Source organism: Hemitrygon akajei, chromosome 9 (assembly GCF_048418815.1).
Source record: "Hemitrygon akajei chromosome 9, sHemAka1.3, whole genome shotgun sequence".
Taxonomy (NCBI): domain Eukaryota; kingdom Metazoa; phylum Chordata; class Chondrichthyes; order Myliobatiformes; family Dasyatidae; genus Hemitrygon; species Hemitrygon akajei.
Window position 1 is genome coordinate 133,991,635 of NC_133132.1, and position 24,283 is coordinate 134,015,917.

Below are 24,283 nucleotides of genomic sequence, written 5' to 3' on the forward strand. Positions count from 1 at the left end.
AATAGTTGTGGTAATGTGGTGCAGCAGTTAGTGCAACTTCCTCACTGCTCCAGTAACCCAGGCTCAGTCCTGCCCATGTAGAGTTATACACAACTGTTCTGTGATCAGTTTCCTTCAGGTACTTCTCTGTCCTTCCATTTCCTAAAGAGCAGTTGGTAGGTTAATTGGCTCCTGTGAATTAGCCCCAGTTTTGGAATTGATCAGAATTAGCTCACTTCAGGATATTTTACTACAGTTGATTGATTGGAAAGTCTGTGGGGCTGGAGGGTGAGTATGTTGGAACAATTGAGAAAAGAAGGAGGTGAAATGGCATTGGGCATGAGATCATTTTGATAATCGTTCTTAAGGCAGTACTTCCCCCTTGAAGAACACTTGACAGCATTGTTTCTCCAAGATTGTCACTTGGCTTTGTCACATCCTGGAGCCATGACGAGTCTCGATCCAGAGCATCGATGACCATTCATTCTGTCCCTCAGCACTTGCCATACCACCCCCTGGGGACAGAACTATTGCAATTGCCAACTCCAAAAGACTTAAAGCACCGTGAAGTGGAAAGTAACCTGAAACTGTGGATGTTCTCTTGAAGTGGTCTTGTTTGGTCTTATTTCAGTTGTGTAAGGTGAAGGGTTGAGCATTGAATATACAGCGCTGATATCAAACCAGCTTTGCAAGCCGATTACCAATCCGATTTATCCACTCTGCATACTTCTATTAGGTATTAGCTGCACGCTTGCTAAAATACCTCTGTGTAGCGACATGCCACAGCTCTGCTGTGATTTGATTGCTATTATTTCAGGCAGGTCAACACCTATGGAACTTAAAGCAAAAGGTGTGGTTCCTGAAGCTATGTATGCAAAGCACAAAAGCCTTTTGCTTAAAATTTGCAGAATGGATGATCCAAATAAGCAAAATTTGCAAAGACCATTTACAGCATATTTGTCAGCCATTTGTATTTATTAAATAATAGTGCTTATGGGTACCAAATAATGAGCAATAATAGTTCATAACTGTTTTATACAGCCAGTGTTAACCTAGTTACTACAGAAGGTCAAGGCTTATCAGCATCAGGATGGGTCAGGGAAGTAGTTGCTGGAGGAGCTCAGTGGGTCAGGCAGCATCAATGGGGGCAAAGGGATGGTCAACGTTTCGAGCTGAGACCCTGCAGCAGGACATCAAGTCCTGATTCATGGTTTTGATGCAGAACAGTGATGACTCTTTCCCTCCTCAGTTACCTGCTGAGTTCCTCAAGCTGTTTGTTTCTTGTTGCAGCATCTGCAGTCTCTTGCGCCTCCAGTGATTTCAAGGACTTATTTTGTTGTTGATCTACAAACAGGAAATTGAAAAGTTCCACTTGTGTTCTTAGTACTTGTATTTTTACTCAATGTCCTTGTTTTCACAAATACTTGTATACTTCTTTCAGGTGTCGATATGTGTGCTATTGGAGACCACAACTGTGAACAAATATGTGTGAGCACTACATCATCCTATTACTGCAGGTGCCATCCAGGTTTTAAACTGAATGAAGACCGAAGGACTTGTTCAAGTGAGTTACTTACTGCTATTAAATTTACCATGTAATGGTGTCATGGTTACTTTTGAGGTGTCTTAATTAATTCATTTATCTAGACTCTCATGCTGTTCCTCCATTCTTAATTTTGAAGGCCAACTAAATTAGTCCAGAAAGACGGTTAATAGGATTACTTTTTCAATAGAGCACTGAGGGTAATAATCAAATTATAATTGAAAATAAGCATCTGAATTAATGTAGGGTGGTCATGTGTCCTTTATGCTATTAATACATAGTTTCAAACACAATTTACATCAATGTAAGACTTTGCAAAGTACTTAAAGGAGTTTTATCATTTAAACTAATTCAGAGATGTTATGAGTGGTAATTTAAAACTTGGCCGATGAGATAAACTTAAGAAATATTTTGAAACTGGAGAGAAAGAGGATCACATTGAACTTTCCTCACATTCAATATAGTTAAATCTAATTTCCTCTGATGTAGCTTAGCATTTGTACAAATAATTTCAAAACACAAGTTTTTCAATTTGACTTTCCATTCCCATTCTGACAGGACTGTCCATGGCCTCCTTTCAACATATGGTAGGCTTCAATGAGATTCCCCTACATTCTTCTAAATTCCAGTGAGTGCAGGCCTAAAGCTGCTAAACACTCTTCATATGTTAACCCCTTCATTCCCAGAATCATCCTCGTGAACCTCCTCTGGACTCTCTCCAATGACAATACATCCTTTCTGAGATATGGGGCCCAAAACTGTTGACAATAATCCAAGTGCAGCCAGTCTAGTGTCCAAATAATCACTGGTGCAGCCAATTGTTTTAGAAGTCACATATTTAGTTAAATGGAAATCTGATTTTGGAGACCAGTGCACAGTCAAGGTGTTTCCATTGACTGTAGTAAAAATACACCTGCATCTGGAAGGTCCAACTGCTAGTAAATCAGTGTCCTGGCAAAAACTACACCATGAAGATAAAAGAACACTCCAAGCAATTCAGTGAAAAGGTTGTTGAAAACCACAAGTTGGGAGATGGACACAAGAACATTTCCAAGTCACTGAATATCCCTTGGAGTACAGTTCAGTCAATCATCAAGAAATGGAAAGAAAATGGCACAGCTGTAAATCTGCCTAGAGCAGGCTGTCCTCAAAAACTGAGTGACTGTGCAAGAACAGGACTAGTTGGGAGGCCACCAAGAGACCTATGACAACTCTAGACGAGTTATAAGCTTCAGTGGCTGAGATGGGAGAGACTGTGCATACAACAACTGTTGCCCGGGTGCTTCACCAGCCACAGCTTTATGGGAGAGTGCCAAAGAGAAAGCCACTGTTAAAAAAACTCACATGAAATCTCCGTTAGAGTTTGGCAGAAGGTCTATGCGAGACTCTGAAGTCAGCTGGAAGAAGATTCTGTGGTCTGATGAAACCAAAATTCAGCTTTTTGGCCATCAGACTAAATGTTATGTTTGGCGTAAGCTAAACACTGCACATGATCAAAAACACACTGTTCCTGTCGTGACGCATGGTGGTGGCTGCATCATGCTGTGGGGATGCTTCACTGCAGCAGGCCCTGGGAGGCTTGTGAAGGGTAGAGGGTAAAATAAATTCAGCAAAATACAGGGAAATCCTGAAGGAAAACCTGATGCTGTCTGCAAGAGTACTGCAACTTGGGAGAAGATTTGTTTTCCAGCAAGACAATTACCCCAAATGTAAATCCAAAGCTACACAGGACTGGCTTAAAAGCATCAAAGTTAGTGTCCTGGAGAGGATAAGTTAGAGTCCAGACCTCAATTCAATTGAAAATTTGTGGCTGGACTTGAAAAGGGCTGTTCACTCACGATCCCCATGTAATCTGGCAGAGCTTGAGCAGTTTTGTAAAGAAGAATGGGGAAAAATTGCAGTGTCCAGATGTGCAAAGCTGAGAGAGACCTATCCACACAGATTCAAGCTGTAATTGCTCCCAAAGGTGCATCTACTAAATACTGACTTGAAAAGGGTGAATACTAATGCAATCAATTATTTCGTGTTTTATATTTGTAATTAGTTTAGATCTCTTTATATAGATCTGTTTTCATTTTAACACAAAGGAGTCTTTTTCTGTTGATCAGTGTCAAAAAAAAAAGCCAAATTAAATCCACTGTGATTCAGTTATGTAAAACAATAAAACATGAAAAGTTCCAAACAGGTGAATATATTTTACAGACACTGTAACTCTTTGCACTGTCTGCATGTGTACCTAATCATTGGCTTGTCCTTCCTAACATTCATATCACAGCCATCATCTGCTGGCTCACCCTTGGCTCTATCATACTGGTTCCCATCCCCCTGCCATATTAGTTTAAACCACTCCCAACAGCTCTGGCAAACCTACCTGCAAGAATATTGGTCCCCCTCAGATTCAAGTGCTACGCCTTCCTTTTGTACAAGTCACACCTGCCCCAGAAGAGGTCACAATGATCAATAAATCGGAATCCCTGACCCCTGCTCCAATTCTTTATCTGCCACTTCATTCTATTCCTATCCTCACTGTTGTGTGGCACAGGCAGCAATCCTGAGATTACTACCCTTGATATCCTGCTTCTCAACTTCCTTCCTAACTCCCTGTATTCTGTTTTCAGGGCCTCCTCTCTTTTTCTACCTATGTTGTTGGTGCCAATATGTACCACAACTTCTGGCTGCTCACTCTTCTGGATGTGTGCAGAAAACTGGCAGATGCTGGAACCTGAGAGGCAAACTACCATCTGTGTTTCTTTTTTGCATCCACAGAATCGCTTATCTGTTCCCCTAACTATGGAGTCCCCTATTACTACTGCCATCCTCTTCAGTTCCCTACCCTTCTGAACCTCAGGGCCAGACACAGTGCCAGAGGCACAACCACTGTCGCTTCCCCCAGATAGGTCGTACCCCAACAGTACCCAAAATGGGGTACTTATTGTTGAGGGGGACAGCAGAGGGGTGCTCTCCACTATCTGATGTTTCCCCTTCCCCCTCTTGACAATTGCCCATCCTGTAGCCTTTGGGTGACTACCTCCCTGTAGCTCCTGACTATAACCTCCTCACCTTCCCTGACAAGCTGAAGGTTGTCTAACTGCAGCTCCAGTTCCCTAACACGGTTTCTCTAACTGCAGGTGGTTTCTCTCCTCTCCCTCCTTCTCTCTTTTCTAGTTAAGGCCATAAGACCATAAGATATAGGAGCAGAGTAGGCCATTTGGCCCATTGAGTCTGCTCTGCCATTCAATCATGGGCTGATCCAATTCTTCCAGTCATCCCACTCCCCGGCCTTCTCCTCATATCCTTTGATGCCCTGGCTAATCAAGAACCTATCTATCTCTGCCTTAAATACACCCAATGACTTGACCTCCTGATGCACCATCAATAACTCACGCTGAGACTTAGGAAGCGAGATATCGGCTTTTATTGACTGGAAGAATAAACAACACTACATCCTGGGGAAAATGAGGGAGAGCAGCAGCCCACAGTCGCCTTTATACAGGGGTCTGTGGGAGGAGCCACAGGAGCAGTCAGACAGGTATATCTAGTTCACCACACCTCCACAGCCACAACAAATTCCACAGATTTACCACCCTCTGACTAAAGCAATTTTTCCGCATCCCTGTTCTAAATGGACGTCCTTCAATCCTGAAGCAATGCCCTCTTGTCCTATACCACAGGAAGCAATTCAGACCTTTTAACATTTGGAATGCTTCTATGAGATGCCCCCTCATTCTCCAGAACTCCAGGGAATACAGCCCAAGAGCTGCCACACATTCCTCATACAGTAACCCTTTCATTCCTAAAATCATTCTTGTGAATCTTCTCTGAACCCTCTCCAATGTCACCATATTCTTTCTAAAATTAGTGTGGTCTCATGAGTGCCTTACAGAGCCTGAACATCACATCCCTGCTCTTATATCCTATACCTCTAGAAATGGATGCTAACATTGCATTCGCCTTCTTCACTCAACCTGGAGGTTAACGTTTAGGGTATCCCACACAAGGACTTTACATCTCCCTTTACATCTCTGCATTTTGAATTCTCTCCCCATCTAAATAATAGTCTGCCCATTTATTTCTTCCACCAAAGTGCATGACTATACGCTTTCCAACATTGTATTTCATTTACCACTTCTTTGCCTATTCCCCTAAACTATGTAAGTCTCTGCAAGCTCTCTATTTCCTCAACACTACCCACTCCTCCACCTATCTTTGTACCATCAGCAAATTTAGCTACAAATCCATTAATCCCATAATCCAAATCATTGACATACATTGCAAAAAGCATCGGTCCCAACACCGACCCCTGTGGAACTCCACTGGTAACTGGCAGCCAGCCAGAATAGGATCCCTTTATTCCCACTCTCTGTTTTCTGCCGATCAGCTAATGCTCCACTAATGCTAGTTATTCCCCTGTAATTCCATGGGCTCTGATCTTGCTAAGCAGCCTCATGTGCGGCACCTTGTCAAAGGCCTTTTGAAAATCTAAGTACACCACATCTACTGCATCTCTTTTGTCCACCCTGCTTGTAATTTCCTCAAAAAATTGCAGTAGGTTTGTCAGGCAGGAATTTCCTTTCAGGAAACCATGCTGGCTTTGGCCTACCATGTCATGTGCCTCCAGGTATTCCGTAATCTCATCCCTAACAATTGATTCCAACAACTTCCCAACCACTGATGTCAGGCTAACAGGTCTATAGTTTCCTTTCAGCTGCCTCCCACCCTTCTTAAATAGCGGAGTAACATTTACAATTTTCTATTCATTTGGTACAATGCCAGAATCTATCGATTCTTGAAAGATCATTGTTAATGCCTCTGCAATCTCTCCAGCTACTTCCTTCAGAACCCGAGGGTGCATCCCATCAGGTCCAGGAGACTTGTCCACCCTCAGATCATTAATCTTGCTGAACACCTTCTCAGTCATCATTTTCACTGCACATACTTCACTTCCCTGACACTCTTGAATATCCGGTTTACTGCAGGTGACTTCCACTGTGAAGACTGACGCAAAATATACATTCAGTTCTTCTAATGACCTTCTTAGTTTGCTTCTGCAAGTTTTTAAAAGCTTCCCAATCCTCTATCTTTCCACTAGCTTTAGCTTCCTTGTATGCCCTCTCTTTTGCTTTTAATTTGGCTCTAACTTCGCTTGTCAGCCATGGTTGTGTCCTTCTTCCATTTGAAAATTTCTTCTTATTTGGAATATATCTGTCTTGCCCCTCCCTCATTCCATAGGAACTCCAGCCACTGCTGCTCTGCTGTCCTTCCTGCTAGTGTCTCTCTCCAGTCAACTTTGGCCAGTTCCTCTCTCATGTTATTGTAATTTCCTTTATTCCACTGAAATACTGACACATTGAAACCTAGTTTTTCCTTCTCAAATTTCAAAGTGAACTTGATCATATTGTGATCACTGTTTCCTAAGGGTTCCTTAACCCTAAGCTCTCTTATCACTTCTGGATCATTTTACAACACCCAATTCAGTGCAGCTGATCCCCTAGTGGGTTGAACAACAAGCTGTTCTAAAAAGCCATCCTTTAGACATTCTACAAATCCTCTCTCTTGAGGTCTAGGACTGGCCTGGTTTTCCCAATCCACTTTCATGTTAAAATCCCCAACGATTATCATGACATTGCCCTTCTGACACACCTTTTCTATCTCCTGCTGTAATTTGTAATCCACATCCCGGCTGCTGTTTGGAGGCCTGTTATCAACTGCCATTAGGGTCCTTTTACCCTTGTCATTTCTTAACTCAACCCATAGAGACTCTACACCTTCCAATCATATGTCATCCCTTTCTAATGATGTAATATTATTTCTTATACACAGGGCCACCCCCCCCCCACCTACTAACCTATCTTTCCGATACATCGTATATCCTTGGACGTTCAGCTCCCAATGGCAGCCATCCTTTAGCCAAGTTTCAGAGATGGCCACAACGTCATACTTGCCAATCTGTAGCTGAATTTCAAGATCGTCCATTTTATTTCTTATGCTGTATGCATTCAAATATAACCCTTTCAGTCCAGTATTTGTTGCTTTCTGCTTTAACTGCACCATGCCTCTATTGCCTTTTAACTCATCCCACTGGCTGTGATTATGCCTCATCTCCTGCCTGTCCTTTCCATCATCTCTGATTTATTTCTGTTTTCCCCTTCCTCAGCCCTAACAGTCCGGTTCCCACCTCCCTGCCAAATTAGTTTAAACCTCCCTAACAGCTCTATTAAACCTGCCCGCTGGGATATTGGACCCCTTTGGGTTCAGGTGTAACACGTCCTACTCCCCCAGAAGAGGCTCCATTGATCCAGGAACCTGAAGCCCTGCCGCCTACACCAGTCTCTCAGCCACACATTAATATGCCTGATCATGCTATTCTTCTGCTTGTTAGCACATGGCACAGGCAGCAATCTGGAGATTACTACCCAGGAGGCTCTGCTTTTCAGCTTCTGACCCAATTCCCTGAATTCTCTCTTCAGGACCTTCCTCCCGTTTTCAACCTATGTCATTGGTACCAACGTGTACCAAAACTTCTGGCTGTTCACCCTCTCCCTTCAGAATACTCTGCACCCAATCCAAGACATCCCATGCCCTGTCACCTGGGAGGCAACACACCATGCGGGTATCTCTATCAGGCTGACAGAGCCTCCTGTCTGTTCCCCTCATTATGGAATCCCCTGCGACTACTGCATTCTTCATCTTCCTCTTTCCCTTCTGCACCACGGAACCAGGCTCAGTGCCAGAGACCTGATCGCCGTGGTTGTCCTCTGTCAGGTCACCCCCCTCAACAGCATCCAAAATGGGATGACGATTACGGAGGGGGATGGCCACAGGGGTGCTCTCTACTATCTGAGCTCTTCCCTTCCCTTCCCTGACAGTCACACACTTGTCTAACTCCTGCAGCCTCAGGGTGACTAACTCCCTGTAGTTCCTATCTATCTCCAGCTCTCTTTCCCTAATAAGCTGTAGGTCAACCAGTCACAGCTCCAGATCCCTAACACGGTCTCTCAGAAGCTGCATCTCAGTGCATCTGGCACAGATGTGGCCATCTGGGAGACTGGAAGATTCCGAGGATTCCAACATCTAACACCCAGAGCAAAGCACTAATCCTACAGACATGCTCTCTATTCCTCAAAAAAAAAATGCAAGGAAAAAAAACGAAGTCCACTTACCTCGCCGAAGCCTGAATGAGCCAAGCCCTACCACTCTGACTCAGACCACTCCTTTGATGACCACCCCGCTAGGTAGCACCTCCCTTTTATGCTTGAACCTCCCCTGCTCTCCAACACACGATTGGTGTTCTGGTTATACCGAGTTATAACTTCTCACCTCTTCTCTTCTCCTCATCTTCCTTCGGTTCTCTTCTTGGTTCCCTTTTTCTACGAACCACCATCCTCTCCTACTAACACACACACAATACTGGAGGAACTCAGCAGGCCAGGCAGCATCTAGGAAAAGTCCTGTCCTGCTGATAGGTCTTGGCCTGAAACATCAATTGTACTCTTTTCCTAGATGCTGCCTGACCTGCTGAATTCCTCCAGCATTTTGTGTGTGTTGCTCGGATTTCCAGCATCTGCAGATTTTCTCTTGTTTGTCATTGGAGTCCTCTCCTATTAGATTCCTTATTCTTCAGCCGTTTACCTCTTCCACATTCATTCCCATTCACCTTCCCCCTCAACTGGCCTAACACATCTTCTGCCAGTTTGTACTACTTCCCTTTCCCCACTTTCTTATCCTGGCTTCTTTCCTCTTCCTTTCCAGTCCCGATGAAAGGTCTTGGTCCAAAATATTGACTTGTTATTTCCCTCTACTGCCTGAATTGGTGTGTTCCTCCAGCATTTTATTTGTGTCTTTCTCAGAACACAAAATGCTTTTTTGCTTACTTTAATAACATTAATATCATTTGGGATATGATAGATTTATTTTGTCATCAACAAGTTACAAGTATAGTTCTTTTTTCATGAATAAAATGTATTCAATTTAATGAAATTCTTCCAGGAGTGGATAATTGTGCAGCTGGAAACCATGAATGTGAGCAAATCTGTGTAAACACAACTACGGGTTATTATTGCAAATGCCATCCAGGCTTTACACTAAACGAAGACCTGAAAAAATGCTCAAGTAAGCTGTTTATCACTATATCATGATGTTCTGTAACATATTATGTTGTCAATCACATGATCTTGAGCATTGGCTTTGATCTTATGATACAAAAATTAATCGTCATACATTCTTTCCTTATATGTTTTTGGCAAGGTTATCTTTATTTTATTCTTATACTGTGAGTTCATATTATTGCAAGTTGCCCCATTTCCTGAAGGTTATAAGCTAAACAGATGTTGAATAGATTGCCCTGAGAGGAAGCATGATTTTTGATACCTTTTGTTTTATTTGCTCCAACATGTGGAAAAATCAAGAAATATAGAGTATTAAACTTTCACATGAATATAAAAAATACAGCAAATCCCATTCTTCTATTCATGCCATAAGAATGACTTTGGTTTTATGGATCTTTCCTTCAGTGCCCATTTAAACATCGAGATATGCATTGGAATAGCTAGTTGTCAGTCAGTGCAGTTTGGGCTAATGTGAAGCTTGCTTCTTAATGTAACATCCACACTTAATTTGATAATAATTTGCTTTCATATAATAAATATACTTATTTTTAACATAGTAGTATGACCCTGGGTGCTCCAAAGCTATGTTATGCAACAACCTTTGATAAGTCTCATGCAGTCATGATTAATGATCTGTCTAACTTTGCATCTTTACATTGAATTACTTCACCCAGCAGCCATACTCAATACCATAATCTACTCACTGTCCGGCTTCCCAACAAACTGCACCCTCCCACACCAACCCATTGTCCTGCAATCACCATTGACCCCCAGATCACTGGCGACTCAGAATCTATGTGGGATGGATATGGTATAACATCTCAGAGGTCATTTTAATTTTTTCCCACCAGAGAAAATAATAGAAACATAGAGAATCTACAGCACAATACAAGCCCTTTGGTCCACAATGCTGTGCCGAGCATGTACTTACTTTAGAAATTACCTAGGGGACCCCTTAGCCTTCTATTTTTCCAAGCTCCATGTACCAGTGGACAATCTCAGGAATAATGGGCTCCACCACTGCATTCAGTGTGTGGTTCAATGGTAAACTGCGAGATTTGGAACGTTGAGTCTGTCTGAAAGGCCAGAATTTCAGTATTTGACACATCATTCACATTCGGACAGCTGCTGAAATGGTGAAATGCCCATGGCTCTATTCAGAATAAGCAGGATTAGCCAGCAGCATCCAAACCAGCACAATAGAAGACCAAAATTATGGCCAAAAAGTAAGTTTGAAGTAATGTCTTGAATAGGGAGGAAAAGGTATCAGAATCAGAATCAGGTTTATTACTCAAACAGCGTACTCTGAGATACCAGGCAAGGTCATTTGATTCCAAACAATTGGTTTATTGATCATTATAGAATGTCCTTCTGGTGCTTCTCATTCCCTTTCTTTCCCCTTCCCCTTTTCCTAACCATGATTACCCTCTCCCTGTCCCTTTCCCACTCTGCCCACAATAGACCCATATCAGAATTAGATTTATCATCACTCACAGATGTCATGACTTGTGTTTTTTTTGCAGCAGTACAGTATGATGCAAAAGACTTGGGCACCCAAGTATACACCGTTACACAGTACTGTACGCATGAAATTTGTTGTTTTGCTGCAACAGTACGGAGCAATACATAAAATACATCATACACTATAATAATAAATATAAAAAATAAATAAACAATGCAGAAATAGTGAGGTTGGTTCATTGTCTGTTCAGAAGTCTGATGGCAGAGTGGAAGAAGCTGATCCTAAAGTGTTGAATGTGTGTCTTATGGTTCTGTAGCTCCACTCTGCTGGTGGTAATGAAAAGAAGGCATGTCATGATTGGTAGGGGTCCTGAATGACAGATTCCGCCTTTTTGAGAATGTCCTGGATGGTGCCCATGACGCAGTTGATGGAGTTTACAACCCGCTGCAGCCTTTTCTGATCCTGTGAAGTGTCCTCTCTATACCAGACAGTGAGAGTGCAACCAGTTTGAATGTTCTCCATGAGGCTTTGGTGCAAACTTCATAATTATTCCCTCATGGTCTATAAATTGTCTTAGCAAGCAACTTAGTTATGTAAATAAAAACCACCACAACCTAGAGACAACAACCGGATCTTTGCTCAAATTACCCTCATAGCAGGTCTTATTAAATTATCTTCTGGACTACCTAGAATTACATTTTATTTATGACTATTTCCACTCTCAAGATACAGCAATAAATTTTGTTTAACTTTATTCACCAATTTTCATGGGAAAGATGCACTCAATTTGTTTCATTGCTTTAGGAGTGAATCATTGTGCTGCTGGAAATCACGATTGTGAGCAAATCTGTGTGAACACTACAACAGGCTATTATTGTAGCTGCCACCCAGGTTTTATACTGAATGAGGATCAGAAAACATGCTCAAGTAAGTCACTTATAATTAGGAGTTTGTCATGCCATGCTGCCTTCAAGGTCATAAAGACTTTTCTAGTTATGACCATTTCAGTAAGGAGAATTCATCCTTACAGAATTCACAAATTACAACCTAGAAATATGTGATGAAGACAAAATTTACTCTAATGGAACTTGCGTGAGAAAGTAAGTAAATAAGTCAATATAACAATTTTCTTCAACTTGCAATTTTTGACGCATGGACCATTTTCTAGGAGAGCAACCCCTCTCCCTGCCTGTAGTTTGTTGCAGATGGTATTTGCATGAATATTGACAAAACCCTTATGAAATTTATCATTATGCATCCTTTCTTTACTATATAGCTTCTGGCAAGATTTTGCCTGTTGTGTGTGCAAGTTACCCCAGTTGTTGATGGATTACCAACTATACAGATGTTGAATGGATTATCCAAAGAAGGAAATCTTTTAAAATGTTTTCTGCAGGTTCTCTGATCTTCCAGTCAGGAGAAATATCATGAGTAGGAAGCATTACATTTACTTTGACGTAAATATAGAACACAGATCACGCACAAACCATTTTCTAAGGATTATTTGTCAATAAGAAAGATAAATATTGTTAAACTGTATCTTTCATTTGACCATAAAAAGAATGAAGTTTGTTTGATCATGTTTTGTTTGTGTCTTTTTGTTAATAATACATGAAGTTACAAAACCATCAGCAACATGTGTAACCATAGGACTGGCAAACAAAAATTTCATCAGAGAGAGTAATGAAAGAACAGGGAGGTGGAGAGCCTGATAAAACTCACATCTTTACAATAACATTTGATTCTTAATGCAGCCAGTTAATGATAGTGGGAAATTTGGGCCCATTCTCTGAGCACTGACTGCAGTTTGACTCATATAATCTCATGAAATATAATTAATGAAACCTGATATGCAGCCAACATTTAGATTTAGAAAGATTTCAAAGACTTTATAAGTTAATGTTTGTCCACATCATTATGGATAAAATGCACTCAATTAAATGTGAACTTTCAGGAGAGGATAAGTGCGAATCTGGAAACCATGACTGTGAACAACTCTGCCTGCCTGCTGGAACAGATTATTACTGCAGTTGCTATCCAGGTTATCAACTAAATGAGGACCAGAAAACCTGTTCAAGTAAGGCCCAAAGGATGTTTTCATATTTGAATATGGACATGAGTTACAATAAACCATTATCTCTCATTCAACTTTTGACAAGAATTATATTCAGATACTGAGTGTAAATTTCTAATAATCTCAATTGCCAGGCAATACAAAAATCCTTTCTGTCATTTATCGAGACCCACCCCACTCCCTCTTCATACCTGTCTATTTTTGATAAAATGTAAATTCTTGGATATTAAGCTCCCAACTATGTTCTTCTTTCAGACATGACTCAGCAGTGCCCACAACAGCATACCTATCAACATCTAATTGCACTGCTAGATCAGATACCATATTCCATCACCCATTTTTGAGGGGTCCACAATTAAATAGGGTGTATTCACCATGAATACGCTCATGACCTCTCAGTCTACCTCATAATGGCCTTGCACCTTATTGTCTTTTTGCAGTGCGCTTTCTCTGTAACACTTCGTTATTCTGTTATTGTTTTCCTTTGCTGTGGCTCAATACGATGTTGTATTGATCTGCACGAACTACGTAAGACAAGTTTTTCACTGTACTTCTATACATGTGACAATAATAAACCAATTTATCAGAGGCGATGTGCTACTTAAGTAGAAACAAGGAGAGTCGTTTTCACTAAGAGAGGTGTGAAACTTCATTTCTCAAAACTGATAAACTGTTATCTTTGGTTAGTAATTATGACTGAGATCCACTGAAATCTAGGTGGCAAGAAAGTAAAATGTTATGAAGGGGAGGTTGAATTTCTGTAGAACAAGAACGTTCTTATTGAATTGCAGATGAGGCTTCAGTAGTCATATGTCCAAACCCTCCTATAGTTTCTTATGAGCTTGTCTCAGTCTTCCACTCAAGCCATCAGACATGGACTCCTTGATAACCACAAAGTACACTGCAGGTGCTGTGGTCAAATCAACACGTACAAACAAGCTAGATGAACTCAGCAGATCGGGCAGCATCTGTTGAAACGAGCAGTCAACGTGTCAGGCCGAGACCTGATGAAGGAGGGGGCAAGGGCCCTATAAAGAATTGAACTAGCCTCCGGATCCAGCATATTATCCTCCTCAACTTCTGCCACCTTCAACAGGACCCCCCAGGAAAGCACATCTTTCCCTCTCTACCCCTCTCTGCTTTTCACAGGGATCGTTCCCTCCACAACTGCCTGGTCCACACGTCCCTCCCCACAGATCCCCCACCCGGTACTCATCCCTGCAAGCGTAAGTGCTACACCTGTCCCTACACCTCATCTCTTACCACCATTCAGGACCCCAAACAGTCCTTCCAGGTGAGGCAACACTTCACTTGTGAGTCTGTTGGGGTTATCTATTGCATCCGGTGTTCCCGGTGCGGCCTCCTCTACATCGGCGAGACCCGACGCAGATTGGGGGACTGCTTCGTTGAGCACCTCCGCTCCGTCCACCACAACAGACGGGATCTCCTGGTTGCCACCCACTTCAACTCTGCTTCACATTCCCATTCAGATATGTCCATACATGGCCTCCTCTACTGCCATGATGAGGCCAAACTCAGGTTGGAGGAGCAACACCTCATATACCGTCTGGGTAGTCTCCAGCCCCTTGGTATGAACATTGAATTCTCCAACTTCCGGTAATTCCCTCCCTCTCCTTTCCCCCATCCCACTTTTACTCTGCCTCCTCTTCTAGCTGCCTATCACCTCTCTCATGATTTTGCCTTCTTCTACTACCCATAGTGCTTTCCCCTTACATTCCTTCTTCACCTCTCCTGCCTATCCCCTCCCCGCTTCCCCTCCCCCACCCCTTGATCTTTCTTCTGATTGGTTTTTCACCTGGCACTTCCCACCCTCCCCCCACCTTCTTTATAGGGCCCCTGCCCCCTCCTCCTGCAGTCCTGATGAAGGGTCTCGGCCCGAAACGACTGCTCGTTTCAACAGATGCTGCCCGACCTGCTGAGTTCATCCAGCTTGTTTGTACGTGTTGATGTACTCTTTGATGATTTTTGGGGTGATGGATAATAGGGAAGAGCAAATGGAATGGACATGAGTATAAATAGTCCAACAGAGGCAGCTGAATTGGGAGAATGGGATGGAGTCCCGTCAGGATGAATAGAGGAAGTAGTTACTGTCCAAGTAGTTGTGGGAATCAGGTGGATACAATGAATGTTGGTAGCTATCCCAACTCATTAAGTGGACATGAAGAAATCAAAAAATAAAGGAGTGAAGATTATGAGATGGACCATGTGAAAATGAGAGCAGAGTGGTAATGTGCAGCAAATACTTACTGCATGACAGTTGCCAAAGCATCTGTCATTAACCTGGCCCTGACACACCTAGAATGCAAGGACACTTTCTGGAGTTCATTTTGACATTCAGCAATAATGTCCACAAACCTTGGTGAACCAATTCCTACTCCTCGGTCTAAACACACCACTGTGCCTAAGGTCTGGTGCTAGGCAAATAACCTCTTCCTCAATGTCAACAACAAAGGAGATGGTTATCAATGTCAGGAAAACTGGCACCACTCACACCCTTCAGCAGTGGAAACTGTGAGTAGTTTCAAAATCCTAGGAGTACACATCTCACACAACCTCTCATGGACCCAGCACACATGCTGCACTATCGGGAAAGCTCACCAATGCCTCTACTTTCTCAAGAGGCCGAAGGGAGTTGGACTATGTATATCTATACACATGTCTGGATACAATTAGGTCTTTTAAGACCCCCTTAGATAGGTACATAGAGCTTAGAAAAATAGAAGGCTATGCGCTAGGAAAATTCCAGGCAGTCTCTAGAGTAGGCTACATGGTTGGCACAACATTGTGGGCCAAAGGGCCTGTAATGTGCTGCAAATTGCTACGTTCTATGTTCTAGGAGAACTTCCTAACATATGACATCACTGCATGGTTTGGAAACTGCACTGTGGCAGACAGAAAGTCTCCAAACCAGGCCGTCAAATCTGCCCAACGCATCACCAGCATCAGCCTATCCACTATCAAGGACATATATACTGAAAGGTACTGGAAAAGGGCCAGTAAAATCATGAAGGATCCCACCCGCTCTGCTCATGGACTGTTTGTCTCATTCCCATCTGGGAGGAGGCTACATAGCATCCACTCCAGGAACACCAGACTCAAAGAGCAGTTACTCTCCCCAAGCAGTAAGACTGATCAACACCTCCACCTACTAACCCACCCCTCAACACCCCCACTACTACTACTTTATCATTTCCTGTCAGAGTCCCCTTATGTACTGACATTCCTGTGCCTAGCATCACTCTATGGGCATACAATCAATCTATGTATATAAACTATCTTATGTGTTTATATTTATTGTACTTTTTTTTATCTTCTTGGGGTTTTTGGTATATTTTTCCTGCTGTATTGGATCTGGATTAACAATTATTTCATTCTGCTTTGCACTTGTCTACTGGAAATGATTTTTAAAAAAGCTTTAATCTTGAATTCAATAATATTTTTGCATGAGAGTAGGAAGCAGCACAACAGCAGTCATCAATGTACCAGAGAAAGAGTTGAGGAAGGGCAAGGTTGAAACACAGACTGTTTCAGATATCCAACAAGGGACAGGCAAACATTGGGCCCATGTCAGTTCCATTGCAATGCTGTTGACTTAGAGTAATTGAGCGGTTGAAGGAAAAGTCATTCAAGGCAAGAATGAATTCAGCCGTGTGACTGAGTGTGGTGGGCAAAAGGAACAGACTTATCCTTGGTTCAAGAAGGACCAAAATGCCCACAGCCGATCTTGTAATGGAAAAGTACACACACTGGACATCACATTGGAGGTGAAATCAAAACAGAAAAGTCTGGAAACATTCAGCTAGTATTTGACCTAAAACATTGACTCATTTTCTCTTTCCACAAATGCTGCTTGCTCTGCTAAGTGTTTCTTCTATGTTCTGATTTTATTTCAGTTATTCAGCATTTGTATCTTTTGATTTTCATAAGCAAGTTGGAACCAGGTAGCTAGAAACTATCGAGGTGGTAGAGGGTATCAGAGTGTTATGAGTGATGAACAGACCTGATGGACAATGGGGTACAGAGTTAACCATCCCCCCCCCCCCGAGAAACACGAACTATTACTGTTGCTATGCTGACCATGAGAAAGAGACGAAAAAAAAGCAAGAACATTTGCTACAGATAAGAGGGGGAGAGAGACTGTTGATGTTACTGTATTATGACTTCTGCAAGGGTTATTTATCTTCTACTATTTTGCTCATAAACATTCCTCAGTGGACTGAAGGAGTGGCCTTATTTGATGGACACAGTCATTCAAAATTGATTGATAGCTGAGACCCCGTGAGTAGGGATAAAAGACAGGTCTGGAGAGACACCCTCCAGACATGCCAGTGGACACTGATTGAGTGTTGGAACCCACAAGAAAGGTGGGGGCTTCGGAGACCGAACCAGGAGATCGGTCAGTAAAGCTTACAGTGTTAAAGCAGGGTCGGTGGGGACTTGTGTGTGTGTCCACTCATGCCAGAGTGACAAGTCCACCACAGAAGAACGGTCTAGCAGAAGGACTGAGAGGTCATAACTGAATGACCACACCGATACGACGGATTAAGGAAGCAAAGGAAGGTTTGCCTGACTGTAGCTGTTACATCTCGCTCGCCCGCGCTCTCTCTCTCTCTCTCTCTCTCTCTCTCTCTCTCTCTCTCTCTCTCTCTCTCTCTCTCTCTCTCTCTCTCTCTCTCTCTCTCTCTCTCTCTCTCTCTCTCTCTCTCTCTCTCTCTCCCTCCCTCCCTCCCTCCCTCCCTCCCTCCCTCCCTCCCTCCCTCCAACGAATTCTTCTTTCTCTGCTGGTTAGACACCCAGTTACAGGGTACGTAACAAGAGTTATTGCAGAGGTAAATGGGAAGCGACTGGACAGGGGAAGAAGAATTGAGTCAGTAGGAAAAAGAGCAGGTTGTAAAGGTTGTTGGATAAAAATCCCATGTTAATTATTGAGGTAATTGCACAGTTGAAGTAACGCCTACTACAGTAGTTACCCAATGAAGGGATATACTGACTCATCTTAAATAGTTTGAAAATGGATTCACTGAATTGGATTGTGGATGCAGGAGGCTAGTCCTATGAAAACAGTTTGATTAGAATTGGTCTAAATTTTATTGTAGTTTTGAAGAATGAAATGTGATGTTATTGCCGGGAATAACGTTGAAGGGATTTTAAGGTGGTTGCTGATAGATTCCTGTGGCTAAAGTGTCCAGGATTATAGTCATATGGCAGCTGACGTGATGCTTGGTTCTGAGATGAAAAATAATTCTTCACTAAGAGGATTGTAAACTTTCATTCCTCTGCCAATTAGTTAATGACTGAGATGAAATGATAACATTTGGATTGCAGAACAATCTAATGTTGTGGAGGCCAAATGGAGATTCTCGAACATCCACACCCTTATTGAATATCAGAGGAGACTTGAGGGGCAGCACGCTTAAGTTCTGCTACAGTTTATGGTGAATTTCCATACAGGTCATTAGAAAAGGACATCTTGGCTGACTTTTGTCTATAGATTTATTGTACTTGTTTATTTTATGCAGCTTGAATTTGCTAAATTCTTTATCTAGGTTTCCTCAGGCCACTTACATAGGAACTATATCAAATGACTATCTACCCTATTCAAAAAATATGCATTCTTAGTTGCCTCCAACATACCCTAGTGTATAATCGATTGTACACATGATCCAATGATCTCACTTTCAAGGACTCTTTACCTCATTTTGATATGTCCTTATTATTTATTGCTATTTGCTTATACTGTACTTGTATTTGCAGTTTGTTGTCTTCTGCACTCAGGGTTGTCTTTCATTGATCCTGTTATAGTTACCATTCTCTAGATTTGCTGATATACCTGCAAGAAAAATGAACCTCAGGGTTGTATATAGTGACAAACTGTGTATGTACTTGGATAATAAATTTACTTTGAACTTTGAGCTCTAAGAAGGAGCATTACTATTTTCCTGTGAGGACTAATTAAAGAGTTTCTCATATTGTCCACATAAAATATATTTTTATCACTAATTTTTTATTGCAACACCAACAAATTACATACATTACAACCAGTTGCCGATTACATTTTGACTGTTTAACCCAGCCGTCCCCAACCCTCATCCTCACCTCCCCTCCACCCCTTCTCTCTACCCCTCTCTCTCCCCCCCACCCCTTTCCCCTCCACCAACCAACTGAATAGTAGTGCATACACAGACAGAGCATTCCTGTTTTAACAGAAGATGTTTTAAGTTAGATATCAAATTTGTTCATATTAAGATTGTGTTTGGTCGTGTATCATTTACTCTTGCTGAGGATAGTTCCAGGTAAGAAACGTCCAAAAAGCTCCGAAGCCAGTGAGTACTTGCAATATCATGAGGAGGTTTCCAACACTGGACTACAATCTTCTTAGCTGCAGTCAAGTCAAGTCAAGTCAAGTCAACTTTTATTGTCATTTCGACCATAACTGCTGGTACAGTGCATAGTAAAAATGAGACAACGTTTTTCAGGACCATGGTTTACATGACACAGTACAAAAACTAGACTGAACTACGTAATTAAAAAAAACACAGAGAAAGCTACACTAGACTACAGACCTACACTGGACTGCATAAAGTGCACAAAAACAGTACCAGCATTATAATAAATAATAAACAGGACAGTAGGGCAAGGTGTCAGTCCAGGCTTCGGGTATTGAGGAGTCTGATAGCTTGGGGGAAGAAACTGTTACATAGCCTGACTTTGCATATTTTTTCCGTAAGGGAAAGGTGGGAGTCATCATTTAGAAGATGTGCAGCGGGGTCCATTGGTGATTGTACCCCCGTTAGTTCTGTAAGAGTACTGATAACCTTCCCCCACAAACCAAAAACCCCTGGACATTCCCATACAACACGTATAAAAGAGCCAACGGTTCTGTGGGGGCAAAATGAGCAATATAGGTCAAGAACCAGTCCCATTTGTTGTCTAATTCTTGGTGTTAGATATGCTCTATGACACAATTTCAAGTGTATATACCGATAATTTGGGTTTTTCGAAGCACCAGCAGCATTATCCCAAATCGCATCCCAGTCTAAGTCTTATCCCAATTCAGATATGTCCCTATCCCAGGCTTTCATTCCTGATGTGGGCATATATTTCTGGGAGTTTAATTTATCATAGATATATGACACTATCTGTCCTGGAGCACTCTGTATCCAACTTAAAATGGGATGGTCCTTTAAATCTGACCCCCATGGAGCCCCGTAGGCTTTACAAGCTGATCTTACTCTAAAGTAGAAGAAAAAAGAGCGTTTATCAATATTATATCGAGGTACTTGTTCTTGAAAGCTAAGGTTAGTACTTGCCCCATTAATATCATGAAGAGTAGTAATACCTTTATCTTCCCAAGTTCTGTTAGTGAATGGTTTCCCCCCAGATAGAAGATAATTATTGTTAAAATATTTTTGATATAACATGTTAATGTAAATAAAATTAACTTCAGATCAATATTGCCTGCACTGACATGCAGCAATGGTTTTTATATTGTTTTTTCACCAACAGTTTGATGTTTATGTTCCACTCATTTGTTTCAGGAGAAGATATGTGTGCTGCTGGAAACCATGACTGTGATCAAATCTGTGTGACAACTGCGACCGGCTATGCCTGTAAATGTCGTCCAGGTTTTGTATTGAATGAGGACCAAAAAACCTGCTCAAGTAAGGAATTTATTACTGGGGCTGATTACCCTGTCACTATGGGCTTGGCTATTTCCAAAAGATCTTTGTAGAAGGCTTAGGAGCTTGAGAACTTTCTTTGCTCTCATGATAAATAAAATAAAAATCAAATGCTATAAGGCTCTTCTACAGCTCTTGACGACGTTTCTGTTTTCACATTGTGAATGTACATACTATTCATTATTTGAATAACTCTTCGGTCTGGCACTATGTTTAAGTTGACTAAATTATCCATGAAAGAAAAATACTGTTAATTATCGAGGAATGTGTGCAACTTCAGTCATCTTACCCAAGGAAGGGATATACTTACCTTACAAAAATGACAATGAGAGTCACTGAATTGAACCCTGTGGTGGGAACCACGAAAACAGTTTGAGTTTCAATACGTTTTGAGAATGGGCTGAAATTGAACAGATGAAATGTGATCTCAATGATAACTATAACAATCTAGCGAAAATGGTGTGGGCAGGATTGAGGAATATTGATCAGAAGTTGTTTTCAGTGGTTCCAGAGTCCAGAATTATAGATCATGCTCACATGATAGGTGGAGGTACATTTAGGACTGGAATGAAAAAGGTCTTCTTCACTAAGATGATTGTGAATCCTGATTCCTCCTCGCTGGAAGATTGGTAATGCTCAGTTGTCATTGATGATTTAGGCCCACTGAGAGGTTTCAGGTACAAGAAATTAAAGGGTTATGGAGAGAGGAAAGGAAAGTGGAATTTCTGTAGAATATCCACATTCTTATTTAATGGCAGAGGATGTGTAAGGCACTGTATATCCTACCCTTACTACAATTTCCTATTGTCACATGTCAATCTTTCATTCTGGTAATTAAAAATGGCATCTTTGGTGTTTTTCAGTTCTGAAGATGTTAGTATAAATGTGAGATTAAGTTGGATGAAAATAAATGAGTGAATGAGGTGGATTGAATCTATTTCTCTTCATTTCTAGCAACACACACAAAATGCTGGTGGAACGCAGTAGGCCAGGCAGCATCTATAGGGAGAAGCACTGTCGATGTTTCGGGCCGAGACCCTTCGTCAGGACTAACTGAAATAAAAGATAGTAAGAGATTTGAAAGTAGGAGGGGGAGGGGGAGGGGGAAATCCAAAATGATAGGAGAAGACCGGAGGGGGTGGGGTGAAGCCAACAGCTGGAAAGGTGATTGTCAAAAGGGATACAGAGCTGGAGAAGGGAAAGGATCATGGGACGGAATTCCTAGAGAGAAAGAAAGGGAGAGGGGAGCACCAGAGGGAGATGAAGAACAGGCAAAGAGTGATGGGCAGAGAGAGAAAGAAAAAGGGGGGGAATCAATAAATCAGGGATGGGGTAAGAAGGGGAGGAGGGGCATTAACGGAAGTTAGAGAAGTCAATGTTCATGCCATCAGTTTGGAGGCTACCAAACGGTATATAAGGTGTTGTTCCTCCAACCTGAGTGTGGCTTCATCTTGATAACAGAGGAGGCCATGGATAGATGTATCATAATGGGAATGGGACGTGGAATTAAAATGTGTGGCCACTGGGAGATCCTGCTTTCTCAAGTGGACAGACCGTAGGTGTTCAGAGAACTGGTCTCCCAGTCTGTGTCGGGTCTCACCAATATATAAAAGGCCACAACGGGAGCACCTACGCTCTGTCCGCCAGAGAAAGCAGGATCTCCCAGTGGCCACACACTTTAATTCCATGTCCCTTCCCATTCTGAAATGTCTGTCCATGGCCTCCTCTACTGTCAAGATGAAGCCACACTCAGGTTGGAGGAACAACACCTTATATACCATTTGTGTAGCCTCCAACCTGATGGCATGAACATTGACTTCCCTAACTTCTATTAATGCCCCTCCTTCCCTTCTTACCCCATCCCTGATATATTTATTTGCCACCCTTTTTTCCTCTCTCTGCCCATCACTCTTTGCCTGTTCTCCATCTCCCTCTGGTGCTCCCCTCCCCTGTTCTGTCTCCCTAGGCCTCCCGTTCCATAATCCTTTCCCTTCTCCAGCTCTGTATCCCTTTTGCCAATCACCTTTCCAGCTCTTAGCTTCACCCCACCCCCTCCGGTCTTCTTCTATCATTTCGGATTTCCTCCTCCCTCTCCTACTTTCAAATCTCGTGCTATCTTTTATTTCAGTTAGTCCTGACGAAGGGTCTTGCCCCAAAACGTTGACAGTGCTTCTTCCTATAGATGCTGCCTGGCCTGCTGCGTTCCACCAGCATTTTGTGTGTGTTGCTTGAATTTCCAGCATCTGCAGATTTCCTCATGTTCCCTTCATTTCTATCTTAAGGCAAAGAAATAATTACTTGAGGTTCCAGCATTGAATTTACACTTACAGTTTTGACATTATTTTCTGAATTTTTTAAGATGCTAGAATTGTCTATTCACATTTCCATTGGCTTCTCTGCTTAGGGACTGCGCCAAATACGAGAAAGTTGTCAAATTCATGTTTCCTATTTCAGAGTATCAGTTCCAAAATTGATATGTGCAAGTTCAGAGAATAAAACTATATACAGAATACAGAATGGTGTTTCTTCAACAGTTTGATGTTTATGTTCCACTCATTTGTTTCAGGAGAAGATATGTGTGCTGCTGGAAACCATGACTGTGATCAAATCTGTGTGTCAACTGCGACCGGCTATGCCTGTAAATGTCGTCCAGGTTTTGTATTGAATGAGGACCAAAAAACCTGCTCAAGTAAGGAATTTATTACTGGGGCTGATTACCCTGTCACTATGGGCTTGGCTTTTCCTGCAAGATCTTTGTAGAATGTTTAGGAGCCTGAAAACTCTCTTTGCCCTCATGATAACCAAAATAAATCAAATGTTATAAGGCTCTTCTATGGCTTCTGACAAGATACCTGTTTTCACATTGCGAGTATACATTGCAGTAATTGTTTGAATATCTCTTAGGTCTAACATCATAGTAACACCTCAAGGAACATTGCTCCAGAAAAGTACAATGTTATTTTTGAAGCCACACCGGGCATAATGTGTAATCTCACTGAATTGAACCCTCTGGTGGGAAGATGGTCCCATGCAAACATTTTGAGTCGAATGGGTGAAATTTTCTAGAGTTTGGATGAATGAGTGTGATCTCAATGATAAGTATAACAAAATGGGGGAAAAGGTGAAGGAGGATTAAGGAATGTTAATCAGAAGTTGTTTTCAATGGTTCAAGAGTCCAGAATTACAGATCGTGCAAAGGGTCTTCTTCATTAGGATGAGTGTGAATTTTGATTCTTCTTCACTGGAAGATTGATAATGCTCAGTTGTCATTGATGATTTAAGCCCACTGACAGATCTTGGGTACAAAAAAAAGTCATGGAGATAAGAATGGAAAGTAGAATTTCTGACAGAGCATGACTTAAGGCACTGTATGTCCTACCCCTACTACAGTTTCCTGTGGGCTTATCCCAATCTTTCATT

At 42.0% G+C, this 24,283-nt stretch overlaps 1 protein-coding gene across 1 annotated transcript in view; it reads left to right on the forward strand.

Moving 5' to 3' along the window:
- Nucleotides 1-24,283, forward strand: part of LOC140732823 (uncharacterized) — a 50,930-nt gene that overhangs the window by 12,976 nt on the left and 13,671 nt on the right. The window contains exons 3-8 of the mRNA XM_073055453.1: nt 1,421-1,543; nt 9,509-9,631; nt 11,894-12,016; nt 13,044-13,166; nt 20,723-20,845; nt 23,430-23,552. Of these exons, the coding sequence (XP_072911554.1) occupies nt 1,421-1,543; nt 9,509-9,631; nt 11,894-12,016; nt 13,044-13,166; nt 20,723-20,845; nt 23,430-23,552 (738 nt within the window). The remainder of the gene's footprint in view (nt 1-1,420; nt 1,544-9,508; nt 9,632-11,893; nt 12,017-13,043; nt 13,167-20,722; nt 20,846-23,429; nt 23,553-24,283) is intronic.